At 37.8% G+C, this 14,674-nt stretch overlaps 1 protein-coding gene across 4 annotated transcripts in view; it reads right to left on the reverse strand.

Annotated features, from left to right (window-relative positions):
- The window catches only part of SLC38A1 (solute carrier family 38 member 1), a 64,596-nt gene that overhangs the window by 29,876 nt on the left and 20,046 nt on the right, over positions 1-14,674 (reverse strand). For all 4 annotated transcript variants that reach the window (XM_033116513.1, XM_033116512.1, XM_033116510.1 and 1 more), the window contains 2 exons: positions 10,412-10,487; positions 9,991-10,106 (listed from right to left, as the gene is read on the reverse strand). In XM_033116513.1, coding sequence (XP_032972404.1) covers positions 9,991-10,106; positions 10,412-10,487 — 192 coding nt within the window. The remainder of the gene's footprint in view (positions 1-9,990; positions 10,107-10,411; positions 10,488-14,674) is intronic.

The following is a 14,674-nucleotide window of genomic DNA, read 5'->3' on the forward strand; positions in this document are numbered from 1 at the left end:
CACCAGTGAGAAAAAAGGCCATATGCCACTATCACTTCCTGTTTTTGCCCATAGTCGTTGGCAGAGAGCTGTGGGTTTTGTGGGTGCTTCATTTATAACTCTTGACACGTTCTCCTTCCTCTTCTTCCATTCCACAAGGATAATTGGTTTCCCTTCTCCTCAAACCTAGATCCTTGCCTTTTCAAACGATGCTTTCTTTATTATACTGTAAACATGTAACTCCTCGGTGACAGAAAAATTCCATGTAACCATTAAATCAAGGAATTGCTGTACCTGGTGAGGATTTTGGACTTCCATTGCATTAGGAATGATGGATTTGGGGCTTCATTCATACTTTCCTACTCTGTTTCCATGGTACAGATGCACAGTTAAGGAGAGATGGGAGAGTGAAGAGGAATACACCATGGGCTTGTTGCCCTCCCTTCGTCCTGCCCACCATCAGTTAGTGTCCTGCTGGGCAAATTATTTAGCCTCTGTGAATCTTTGTCTATAAAATGAGAGTGATAAATAGGGCTGTGATAAAGGTCCCATGAAAACAATATATACATTATAACTTCTTTTTTTTTTTTTTGACTCTTTACAAAAGTAAAAGCCATTCTCGGCTAGCAAGCCATACAAAAAGAGGCTGCAGGTGGCGTGGGTCTGTAGGTTGCAGTTTGCTGATGTAGATCAGTGATACCTGTGCCTGATGTACGGTAAACAGCCTATGGCCACAGAACAAAGCAAAACAGGCAGGGGCAGTTTTCCAACCTACCAAACCAACTACCACTCTTTGAGTAATAAAAATTCAAGCTAATTTCTGGAATATACTGACCTGCTGTGCTGGTACCTACCTGGCCTCCTATAACCCAGAGAAGTGAACAGAAAAGGCATTATTATATGCATCAGGAAGGTGAATGGTACTGTTAGAACCTCAGTACAGTTAAACCTAACTATACGTGCAGCCTAAGAGAAACGCAGTGCTCCAAAATGGAGGTCGCACTGTTGTCCTGGAGTAGCACCGCCACACCGGAGGCAGCCGAGCATCGATAGGACCCAGCTCCGTGTACCCACTCTTGCGCATGCGCGAGCGCGCACACACACCCCTACCTCTCTGGGGCCCAGAGAAGCGACTTCTTGGAACCTCTTATCAGACACATCGTAGATGACTCATCAACTAAGCATAACTGCTCAACTTTTAAAAACAATGGGTGGGACTCATTTCCTATGCTTGCCAACTCTTTCTGTTTATAAAATAGGCACTCATTTTTAGCACAACATTCACCCCTTTTTCTGTTTCCCCATTTCTGAAAAGCTTCTCAATCCAATGAATTTGAATGGAGTTCAGTGGCACTGCCGCTGTCCTTTTTACATGTATTTCAAATGTTGGCAAGCCTGAATGTGCCATTTCTTCCCTTCCAGTATTATTATTCCCAAACAAGGGACTCTGATGCCCATGATTTTTGCTGCCAGCTGAAGGACAGTTTTCCCTTCAGATGATTTCTAAGGAACAGTAACTATAACTCAAAGAATTTTAAAAACAAGTAACTGATTGACAAGACAGAAGATGAATGTAACTATACCCATGGACCTCCTAGGATCATCTGGAAGAGGAGGCTTTCCTTATTGACTTTCTCTTCCTCCTGTTTTTATATCACAAGATCCAATTTGGTCTTTCCTTAAGAGGCAGAGAACTGCCTGCTTAGGAGTGTACGGAGAAGACAATTTAACATTTACAAGGAATCACTTGAGAAATATCACACAGATCATCTCTGTTACATCTAAGAGCAAAATTATCTTGGTGAGTGTGATTCAAAATTTTTTGGAATTTATATATATATTAAAGTGATGCCAGTTCAAGAGCATGTAGAGTATTTACAAAGGTACATTGCAGTCTCACTCCTGTTGAGTAGAATTTGCTGAAGAAGATTTAGAGGCTTCAGAGAGCTATGCTGATGCAGTTATTTAAGAACACAAACCTCCTGATAATGAGAAGCCAATTTTTGCAGCACAATAGTAATGATCAAAAAAGACCTATACTATGTGAACAGGACGTAGGGCAATGGGTTGATGGATCTATAGTTCTAATTCCATTTCTCTCTATTCCCTATTTCAGCTCAATTGTAAAAAGACCAAATTTAAAGAGAGAAGGCACCTGATAGTCTGATCTTAGTTTACAGAGACCCTTATTTTTCAGATTTACCCTTACTGGCATAGCTATTTACTGGTTTGTTTGTAAACACTGTAATTATGGACAACACAATGTTGCATCTTTTTTGGTGGTAGGATAATGATAAATGGTCCACAAAGATAAATATTGAAAGGGGGAGGGAGGGGGAGAGAGAGAGAGAGAGAGAGAGAGAGAGAGAGAGAGAGAGAGAGAGAGAGAGAATTCACCTACAATTGAAGCAAACAATCCACCACAAAATGAAGGTAGTTGTTGTAAAGTGACAATGACAACTACTATCCTTTCTGCAAATAGCAATTTAACAACAAATGCCCTTTCAGCAATGCAATACTAACTTCAAACAGTCTCTGAACTATTTTGAATTTTCAAATGAAGGAGGCATTCCCAGAAAAGTAACTGCGGTAACCTGGTGATTTTATCATTATATCTCTGCAGCCTACTTAAAATTTGAGGGTGAACTCAACCTTTCAGTTAATTTTTTTCCCTCTGATAAGTTTTCAACAACTATGAGAGCCATTATTTTGCCCCAAAGCCTTGTTTTCAGTTTTGAAAAATCTAATTCTTATTCATTCATTCATTCATTTATTTCAGTGAGACATTCTTGAGAGTCAGCTACGTGTAAGCACTGGTCTAGAGTTTGTTGCGAGGAGAGGGATGGCGTGAACAGGAAGAACTAAACATGAATCCTGCCTTTGCAGGGCTCAGTGTTCAACAGAGAAGGTAAAATATATGACTAAATAATGGAAGTGATACTTGCTATGAGAAAGAAAAATATTACACTGAAAAGAGAAGGAAGGGAGAGCCTCCCTTCCATCTGGAAGAATCAGAGAAACATTTTTGGAGCTGGCATCTGATCTGAGCTTTACAGGATCATCAGACTGTACGTGGGAATGCACATTCCTACGGCGTGGGATTGGGGTGGTGACAGGCACCGGGCAGGTGGCCTCTAGGGGAAACAGGAAGGTGAAATGTGGCTGATGCAGGGCAATCTGAAGGGAGATGAGGTCGAAAGTCTAGTTTAGAACAGGTGGCACAGCACCAGTTTCTCATTCTAGCTCTCCAGGTCTAAATACCTACACTGAAAATATTTTTTTCCTCAAGTTTTCTGTAGGTCAGAGGGAAGGCAAAAGGTCTTATTGCACTGGTTTTAAGTTCTTTAAAAAACGGTTGTTTTCAACAGTTTCTTCCCCTAAATGCACATGGTAAAAAAAGATAAAAAGTGTAAATGTTCCACTCCCACTTTATCCCCAGACCCCGTGTCATTCTCCAGAAGTAACCACTGTCAACAGTTTTCTTGTGGTCTCTCCCCAAATAGTCGGTGCAATATATGCAGGTATACAGTCTCCCTCCGTGCTCACTTCCACCCAGTATTCAGTTTGTTTTTACATAATAATGTTCCTGGGAAATTTTTCCATACCAGCACTTATAAGTCTATTTTACTCTTTTTAATAGTAGTACAATATTCTAGTTTATGGAACTACTATAGTTATTGAACCAATTCCCTAATAATGGATTTGGCATTATTTGACTTTGCTATTACTCGGTTTTTAACCCTTAAAAGCAAAAAGTTTAGTTAAATCTTCAGAAGGAGTTCAAGGGTTCCTAAAGGCAGTGGGAAATCTTAAACAGCACATGAAGCAAAGCTAGGCATAGTTATGACAAATAGGAAGCAGTTCAGAAGGTTTACTGGTTTTACAATACACTTTAGGCATATATTTTATTTGCCCTGACCAGGAATGTGACTATCCCCATTCAATTTGGTACACTCAGTATTGCAAAACTTGTCTTATTACAATAAAGGGGATGGTTCTTGGTGAAGTAGTAGTAAAATAATTCAGGGATACTGACTGATTTTACAAGGGGATTTAAAAGCTAAAAGTATTGCAAGTATCCATTGATCAGAATAAAATTTTTCTCATGATGTACGTTAATAATGCAAGTTTGGTTTCTGAAGATGGCATGACTTAAAGAAAGTAATGTTTTAGGTCTCATGGGTTCTAGAGTCAAGAAAGCCTGGATGGAACCCTGGCTCTCTTACTTTCTTAGTTGTTATCAAGCCTCATCTGTAAATTGGTGCTAATACTTCATTGTGTTGTTAGTGAGGATTATATGAAATAATATGGCATAGGTATAGTTACTGTTCAGTAAGTGCTAACCATTATTTAGTGACTACCTAATTAATACATTAACAAACATTTACTATATAGTGTTACTAGGTACCAGGCACTACTGGTGCTCTTTCCATCTCTCTTTCATGCACACACGCACACTCATTAACTTCTCATACATAGTAGCCCCATGAGGTTGATGCCAATTAATAAATGTCTTCTTGCATGCCCCTTTTCAAAGTGTGCTTTTAGATACATTATCTTTTTTATTCTCATGAATACTACCCCAAGTGAGATAGAAAATGGAAAACAAGACCTAAAAATGTCTGGGATTAAAATCAACCAAAATAAAATTTAAACTATTAATTTATACAGATGGTAATATTTCACAATTATCATTTCAAAAAGGTTGTTCACAAACTCAGTGTTTACAATAAACTATATATTCTATTTGAGCTCTCAGAAGTGTAATGAATTACATTCTCCTTCTTCGTGGTTTTAAACTTAAGGGCTACATTATTAAAATAATAATAATAATAATAATAATAATATGTTAAGAAGTGGAAAAATATAAAGCATTTATTGCTTTATCAGATTCAGAATAGTGTAATAAACCTCTAATTTGCCTAGCACTATGAGGAGCTGATATGTTCTAAAGAGATTCATTTTCTATAAAATGTATGCCTTTTATACAAATCTTCAGAAAATGTAACTTTCCTGTTTTGGGCTGGGGTAAGGGAGGTAGATAGTAATGTAAAATGAAAAAAACAAAACAAAACCCACTATTCTTCTATGCCAGTATTTACTTCCCAGCCAATCCCTACTTTTGCAATGATGGAGTTATGGGGAAGCCAGGTAAAAAGATTAGTGATAGAAGAGGAAGTTACAGTGGAAGGAGATTTCTTCAGCACCCAGTGCCTTTTCCTTGATCCTCATCTTAGGAAAACTCAATTCAATAGGTGCATTTGACCCTGAGGTACTTGTACCTCAGCACATTCCTGAATTGCTGCCCCATTTTGTTTCCAACAGTAAACATATCCCTTCAGAACAATTGTAAACAGATTCCCCACTGACATACTTTCTGTTCTTCAGATGGCATTATAAGGCCTCGGAATTCAGGAAAACACAAAACCTAACAGCATTCTTACAATAGGGCAGAATTCATTGAATCTAATTGAATCAGATGTGTGTTAAACAGGGATGACAGCCATTATGGTTAGGTCAAAAAAATGAGCCCCAAACTCATCCAAGAAAAAGAAATCACCCCAGCAAGTTTCCAGATGTCCCCAGTGAAGAGCCCGCACACAGCCTCAGTGAGACACAGAGGAGCCTTCCCAGCTGCTTTTCTAAAGAAGCCTGGACAGGCTTGGACTCTTTTGCCATGTTGGCCAATATGAGTCTGGAACAGGGCCCTGTACCAGATGAAATATCTTGATCCTGCCAACTGCTTTTTGGCTTTGAGCAGCTGCAGGAGCAGCTGGTTTTACAACACAGAGTGGATCTTTGTTCTGAGGTAGAAGAGTTCTACATTTTGTGAAAAACTTAGAAGTTTGGGTCTTTATACACTACCTAAAGATTTGGTATGTTGTGCTTGTTATTCATGCATTTCACAAATAACCAAACAAGCTATAAGTTTTATCCAAGGGAAATCATCCTGCAACTATAAAAGTCAAGTTTATCCAATTCTTTGCTTTCAAGCAGAAACTAAAGAGTTATGAGATAAGAGATCAATTATCCCTGAACCAGTATAATTAAAAATGAACTGAATTCTAAGAATCATAGATTGAATATAAGAATTTACTCCCGCGCCCTCCTGATATTCCAGTAGAGGGATTTTATTTTAAAGACATACTGCTAGGATAGTAAGAACATTAGAGGAGACAACAATAACAAAATTTCAGAAGCTGGCAAGTAGCAGAGCTGAATCTTAAACTGGCAGTGGAGAAAGCCAAGACCAATCCGATTTATGCCACAGAATTCCCAAAAGGCCCTGGTGGCATTACTGGAAGTATAGAACAATGGAAAGGATGAATTAAAATAAAGAGGATCTGTTGAACTTCTTTCAAGAAATAGGTAGTTCCCCAGACCAGGCACCCACTCCATAAAGCTGAGTGATTGCTCCTTTTCCATCCTGGCAAAGATACATATCTGAAGATACATTCTCTGAAAGTATTATATAAAATGTAAGTCTCTGCGTGAGGCACTCAGCACAACTTGTGGGGTAGGGAGTACTGTAATGAAAACTGGGATTGGGTGAACACATGCACCCTGAGATATTTACCCCAACCCTTTCTCCCCATTTCGTTACCAAAAGAAAATGGCAGCAATGCCAAGACCCTCCAGGGAGATGATTGGAAGAGCTTCTCTGGGTGATCTGAATAGCCAAAGAGAAACTGACACTGGTGGTTCCCCAAGTAAAGGGCTATTAACAGCACCTCAAGTGAAGCTATTGCTAATAAGCCCCACTCAGGTGTACCAGACTCAAATGAACTTTGCCCTTTCCGCCCCCCTCCAATTCTTGAGTATAGCATAGAAGGACCACCTGACATTTAAGGAAAGATTCTAAAATGAAAGAGTCTAAAACAAACAAACAAAAGTCAATTTGACCACAGGGATACAATCAGTAGAATTCAGATTGTTGGAAACTCTATAGGACAAATGGCCTTGTTTCTTTAACAAATAAATTGTATGTAAAAAAAAAAAAGGAGAGAAAAAATGGGGTGAATCTACAGATTAAAAGAGATGTAAAACACATATCAACCAATTGCACTATATAGACCTCATTGGAGTATTGATTTGAACAATCCAATTGTTTTTTTAAAATGAGATAATCATAGCAAGTTAAATATTGGTTGGATATTTGATGCTATTAAGGAATTGTTAATTTTTTAGGTATGGCATATTATGGTTATGTTTTAACAGTCCTTATATTTTAGAGACATATACTGAAATATTTATGGATGAAATTATATGATGGCTGGGATTTGCTTTAAGGCAGTCTGGGTGAGGGGGCTGACTAAACAATCATGGCCCTGGGATAAAGGAAACATGGGACTCTTTTATACTATTATCTTTATGTTTAAAATTTTCCATAACAGAGAAAAACTATCCTTAGAATCCTCACAGAAGACAATGAAATTATAAAACAAAAACAAAATAATATAAAAAAGGAACATTCAAAGAATTTTTAAAAGCTCTTGTATATAAAAGATAACAACAGAAATAAAATACTCAGTAAAGAGTTGAGAATAATTTGAGGACATAGACCAGAAAGTACAGTGAAAAATCATAGAAATGAAAATTTGAAAAAAGAATAAAAAATTAGTGGACTTGTCCAGAGGGTCCAAAATCTTGGTAATAGTTCCAGAAAGAGAGAAAAGAGAAAGGAAGGAATTCTTCAACACAATAATGTAAAAACCTGTTCCCAAACTGAAGACCATGAATTTCTAAAAGAAAAGAATGCACCAATTAGCTGACATGGTGTATGAAACAGGCCCACGTTAAGACACATCATTGTGAAACTGCAGAACATTGTGAATAAGGAGATTTGACAAGTTTCCAGAAAATGCAACACAAAAACAAAAACTCTGGCTATATATGAGAGATCAGAAATCAGAAGTATATAGGACTTCACAACAGAAAAAAAGCAGAAAACAATGGAGCAATACCTTCAAAATTTTGAAGGAAAATTATTGCCCATATAGAGTTTCTATATCCAGCCAAACTACCAATCAAAAATAAAATTAGACTAAAAACATTTTTCAGACATGAAGGCCTCAACATTTTTATTTTTATTCATCTTTTTAAGCAACAAAAGCAAGGAAATAAATACAGAAAGAGGAAGAAATGGAATACAGGAAACAAAGGATCTAGCAGAGAAGAGAGGTGAAGGGAATTCCCAGAATGGTGACAAAGAGATTTCAAAATAAAAGTATATTCTCTATGCCTCAGTTCCCTTATCCGTGAGACAGGGAACTAACAATAATACCTTCTCATAGACTTGTAAGGATTCAGCATAAAACACTGAGAGTAGTACCTGGCACAAAGTAAGAGCAACAAGAATTGTTATCATTATCAAAGAATTGACTTTTTACCCTAGGTTAGCATATAACTACCTGACATATTACAATAACTAAAAATAAATAAATAAATAAATAAATAAATAAATAAATAAATAAATAAATAAGAAATCAATGTAAAACATTTCTGAACTGATCACATTTCCAGCTCTGGAATGATGAAAAATAGTCACAGAACCATAGGGTTTTGGAGGTTGGCAGGGTTCTGACATTTCTCTAGTGCAACTTCCTTGTTTAAAAAGCAGGCAATTGAAGTTCAGAGTGGCTACGCAACTTGCTTTAAGACAACATAGGCATTTAGAAGAGGAATAGGGAGTAGCAGTCAGGCATCTCATGTCAATGCACTGAAAATCAGAAGTGCAGCAACACAAGCTGTCCTCAGAGGGTCAGAGTTTCATACATACAAAAAAAAAATCACAATAGAAATATTTTGTCCAACTCTGTCATGTTCCCCTAATACCTGACACTTAGCTCAAGATACACGTAAGTAGAAAGGCCACATAGAAACATCTACTCAGGGCAATAGAGGAAGCTACAGTCAGGTTTACGGAGTTAGATTGACAATAAGGAAAAAAAGATATTGAATTCACTGTCCTATACAGAGTTGTTTTAATTCTAAGAAGGACACCTCTAGTAAGTTTACATACAAAAATGAGAATATTAATCTCTAGTGCTCTGGACTAATATGGTGTAGCATGGACGGGCATTTCTGATCCCTGAGTAATGGAATGGGAAGCAATGCACTTCCATCACAGTTTTCTAGGTCTTTTTAAAGGAATACACACCATCTAAGATTAGTAGCCATTTGGCCACTGCTTCCAAGGATATGATGCTTCCATCAAAATGATCTGGCCATGAGGACTACTGAGCAAAGCCAATGAAGAGTGTGAGTGCAGTCAGGGGTGAAATGGCACGATTCCTCCTTGCCTTATCAGGCAAAGCACCAGTGATATTCCTTTGAGGTTTGAGAGGGTGAGAATTTTCCTACTATAAATTCTATGATCTGTCTTCATCTTGTTCTAACTGAAAATAAGCCCTCCGTGCACTGGCAGAAAGTCTCATTCAACAATTTGTGATGAATTTATTTCAAAAGAAAGCTGCCCATTTTCTTTTTACTGAATCTCGGAGGAAAAGTATATGCTAATTTCTCACCTTTAAAACACTGGAAACTTCAGTGCTTCTTGAACATTTATTACAAACAAATTTGTAGTTACTTTTGGATACAGTACATATTCCATAGCAATCCAAATACCACAGAGCTGACTGGTTGGATTAAACACTTCTTAATATTTCAACCATTTAGCTGAGATTTAAAGTGACAGGTAAAGAGTTCAAAGATACAAAAAAAAAAAAAAAAAAAGCTATTTTCAAATCTTTTAATCCTTCTTACAAATGCTTATTTCAATATTTTGATCACTAAGAAGATTTCCTCCTTCCCCTTTCTTACAAACATTAGGTGCATCTTGGGAAAGTCAGTCAAACAAACAATACAAAAGTATGTACTGTTAGCTTAGCCAGGTTAGTGAAAACAGAAGAAATAAAAACTAGAAATATTTCCAATTTCTTCTGTGCATACACAGAAACATAGAGAAACTCCAGTTTAAAAATGGAAAGGACTGCAGTTGTTAACACTCACAGAAAGAGCAGGATTCCGGTGTTCGCCAGGGCGAAGGCAAGTCCCAAGATCCCACTGCCCATGATGGCGTTGCTTAGGTTAAAGACAGACATGCCTAAGGAGGTTGTGCCTGGGATCTGAACAGAGAGACAAATATTCACACTAAGCCAAACAGTCCCAAAGAAGTCCCTCACGCTTCGGTAGTGCTTCAAAGGAAGCACTATTAAAGCACTATTAGGAACCAACACAAATTCAATTCAAGAAATCCTTCCTCAGTGGTCTAGTTTTCTTTAATGGATTTCTGGAGAAAATACATAGGCTCTGGGGAATATCCTGGTGAATACAGATAGCTATGCCGTTGGTACTACATGAATTAAAAACATCTGTCCCAATTTATGTGATTGATTAAAAAAATAAGCAGACTTATTATAATGACACTTACGTATTCATCACATTTCTTTTTTTCCAAATGGCTGTTTGTGAGACTTCTTCTACTTTCGCGATCAGAAATAAACTTGCTGTAAAGACATACATAATACATTTAACTTCATGGTAATGATATGAAGCTTAACATTATACCCAAGTGGTTTATTACTTACCAAAACATATCACACATGAAAAGTTATCACTCTAATATCAAATGATTTTAATACTAATAAATTAAAACACTATATGCAATGTAAGTTCACGTTTATATAGATTTTTCTCCAACTGAAAGTTAGATAATGTCAAGAATACGATAAAGCTGGTATTTAAAAGAATACCAGATGCAGGATCCCTTCTGAGCTCACATTCCTGGAGCACAAAGTTACTAAATAAGAATTCCCTCTTCCCTGCAAAAAAGGAAACAATGCTTGTCCCATCAAATATTCCTTCAGCACCTGCTATAAGCAAGTCACTGGACAAGGAGATGAGGGAGACATGAGGTATGTGATAAGAGGTGCACACACTAGGGCCACAAGAGTTGAGACCAGGAAATTACGGTGAGGGAAGTCAGGGCATTAGTCCACGGTGAAGGGCAGAGCTAGGGCTTTAAGAAAGCATGGCATTTAGAACTTGAGTTCAAATCCTCACCAGCTGTGAGGGCATGCTACCTCAGTTTCCTCCTCTGTGAAGTGGGAGTAACACTATCACATTATCTCATGGACTTATAGGGAGAATTAAATAAGAGAGCAGGAGTAGGACATCAGTACAACTCCAGGCATAGAATAAGAGCAATAGACGATAATCATTCCTCTCACAGGGGGAGTGGGACTTGAGTTGGGATGAGAAAGATTCAGACAGGCTGAGTGCAGTGAACTATACGCAAATATATAGAAATAGCAATTCAGAATGCTCTAAGAACCATACTCAGAATTAATGTCAGAACTTTATGGCCTAAACTTCCAATTTTAAAAAAAATTCACCATTAAAAAAATAAGTACTACTGTCAAAGAAAAGTCCATTCATGGGCAAGTTGTTGCATGTATTAGTGAAACATGTTACATATACTTTATAGCTCTTCCGGAAATGTAATTATCTGATCTTAGGAATGGCTAATCATAGTAAATTTTTCGCTAATAAATGTAAAGTCACGTGACCTGAACTATTTTAAAGAAGCATATATTTTTAAACTATGTTACATTTTCATACACTTTAATGCTATATTTCACAAGAAAACATTTTTAATGAAAAAATATACATAATTTATTTATCCTTTTTATCTTTAATCCAACGGGTCTGGCTTTCTCCCTGGCATTACTTCTCCAAGTTTGCATTTTCCCAGGATAGACCAAAGACTCCAGGAAGTATACATACTACAGACTTCGCCTGAGAGCATCACCTGCGGTTCATTCCCTTCACCATCTGCCTTTGCCTAGAACCTGGCCAGTTAGCATGAGAGATCAAAAGGAACGTGAAGAAGACTTTGGTCTCCTGAAATGCAGGAGCTGACACTCCAGCTGAGGAGAGACCACACCAGCTAACACCGAAATAGGAACGTCAGGCTGTGCAAAATTGAGCTGAGATAAGGAATCCAGAGAAGGAAAAACCATTAGCGGGTGGGATTAGCCAAAGGAAACTTGAAAGCAGAGGCCTGAGAAATAGTACTGCAGATTCTTAGCAAGAGAGGACACAATGAAAGCAGTGTCTTTGGAGACCAATCTGGCAGTTGTGTAGCATTTGGCCTTTCTTTTGCCCTTAACATTTTAAATCTTTCCACAGAATTGAGGTTTACAGGTCTGGCTGAGAGGGACAGGGAAAGCAGCCTTCCCTTTTACACAGGCAGCCTAGGGAAATGTGGGTGCTGGACTTTCCAAAATGAAATTGATTTCTAAAATAAATCTGCCATTAAATAAAAGACTGTATTTCATCAGGCTAATTTTAACAGCCAACTCAAGTCTACCAAATCTTTACCCTGAAGATCTGCCTTTCTTGTGGAGGCACTTCTTTTCCAAAGAAGATTTCCACTATTTTTCAGTTAAGGAAAAAGCTCCAACATTTTCAAACCAACTGAATAAAACACTAACAAACCTCCGATGGCCTATCTAAGTTCCTGGCCTGGCCACACCCCCCAGAATTTGTGGCGGAGGAGTAGTGGGCAGAGGAGAAAGGAATGCGGGCACCGTGACACAAGCAGCATTCAGCAGGGTCAAACATGATGCGATACAGGGGATGGAGAATAAGGCCCCTGCATGATTTCCAGCTCTTTTCTGCAGAACTTGTGTGGGACGAGAAGGAGGAAACTGATGTACAGAGCGGTTGGAATTTGTAACCATTAAAAACACACATTGTGTGTCAAGTGCCTCCCTGATTCTGCCTCTTCTGGTCTTGTCTCTGCCACGAGACTTAATAGGTTTTCCCAAAAATCTTCACTGGCTCCCCACTGAAAAAAGTTTCAAGTACAAATTCCTCACCCTGCAATTGCAGGTACTGGTAAATTTGATTTTGTCTCAATGTCCCAATCTCAGCTCTCCCTGCTCCTCAAAATGATCTTCCCAAGAGGGGGTAAGGACGGAGACAAAGATCATAGCCTTCTGAGAGGACAGACAGAAAAACAAGGCAGCGGTGGGAATCTACTCCCCACTCAGGAGGCCCTCCATCCTCCTCACGGCCAATGCCTTCTTGCCAGTTCAAAGGCTCCATTCATCTTCCATGAGTCTTCTGATACTCTGGTTTGAACTGAGTTTTCTGACTCTGACCTACTTACTGCTTTTTCTGTGGCACATACAGTGCTTCTGAACTCATCTTGCATCCACAGTGGTTATGGCGTGCTCTCTCAATTCCTCAGCTCCTTCTGAAATGCACCTGCCCGTACATTAGCCACTCAGAGGAACCCTCCATAAACCGTTAATGCATCTTCTATTTAGGAATTAGGGAGTAGCTTAGGCTACAGAGAAATCGAGCTCAGTAAGAATGAAGCACTTAAAGAAATCCTCTTTATTCTCTTTATGATGTTTCAATGTTTTCTTCTCTTTAGTCTTTAAGTCTTTGCTTTGTATTTCTGTAAACTTTTTTTAAAAAAAAACAAAATACAATCTTTTTATTAATGGAAAAGTCCATTTAAAATAACTAGGTCAAGCAGTTTATCACAAGTTTCTGTTATCTTACCATTTAAAAAAATGCAACTGCGTGTGAAAAAGCACTGACCTCTGGCAAAGAAATTGAGTTAAAATTTCTCTTTATTGACTAAAAAATGGGCAACGGGAGAAGGTGCTTTTGACATGCAGTCTCGGAATGATAAAAGTATTATTAAAAAAGAGTTTTCACTGGGTCAGTCCGTACTCATAAAGCAGAATTGAATCAACTATTAGGTAGCCAATTGTTCTGAGAACAAAACCAAACGAAAACTTACAGTGGCTGTCACGCTGACCTTCAATAGACAAAGCCTTAAAAAGGATGTAGGCGTTAGAGTGAGGTGGTGTGAAGGAGGCGAGCAACAGAGAGCAGTTATTTAAAACCAAAAGTAAATCAACAACAATAATGCAACAAAGGCGGGTTGTACAATAGGAAAATAATCTTTCTATTTTAATCTCTACCAATCGTGTTCTTACTAGATTATAGTGTGTCATTTGAGAATTCATAACACAAAAGAGATGAGTGGTTGAACTTAAATGACCTTTCCTAGTTCTTTCCCTGAAACTCTAACAGTATATAAAAGGAAAAGAGAAGGAAAAAAGCAAGTAACAAAGAGACTGGAAAATATGAAAGAATTAAACAAACAGCAGGCATTTAAAAAAAGTCTGAGAGGTAAGCATAACCTTACTTGATGAAAAAACTCTACTGAAAATAGGAGAAAACAGCCTTTAATTGTAACGGGAGCAATCAAAGCAAGGAAAGAATTTTCCGACATAGAAGGTATTAGAAGAGAAGGCATGACTTTTCAAGGGTCCTCCCAAGTAATACAAATCTAGTACACAAACTCTGAAAGATATACAGGGACCAAAAAAAAGCTGATGTAGGGTGTAGTGACAAGAGTTTCCCCCAAATTCTTTTAAGAAAAATCTTAATGAGGGATTCTCAAATTTTGTTAGATGTTTCCTGAGTCACAACAACAAAAACTATACATAGAGATAAGAGTAACAGTAAATAAATATTAAAATATGTGAATATTTGCCTAGATACAGCTAGGATAATATACAAATATTTCAACATCCTTAAGATAACAATAACCTGCAATCACCCAAACCTAAAGCAATATTATTACTCCTTGGGGTGGAGAAGAAAG

This window comes from Rhinolophus ferrumequinum, chromosome 10 (assembly GCF_004115265.2).
Source record: "Rhinolophus ferrumequinum isolate MPI-CBG mRhiFer1 chromosome 10, mRhiFer1_v1.p, whole genome shotgun sequence".
NCBI classification, from domain to species: Eukaryota; Metazoa; Chordata; class Mammalia; order Chiroptera; family Rhinolophidae; genus Rhinolophus; species Rhinolophus ferrumequinum.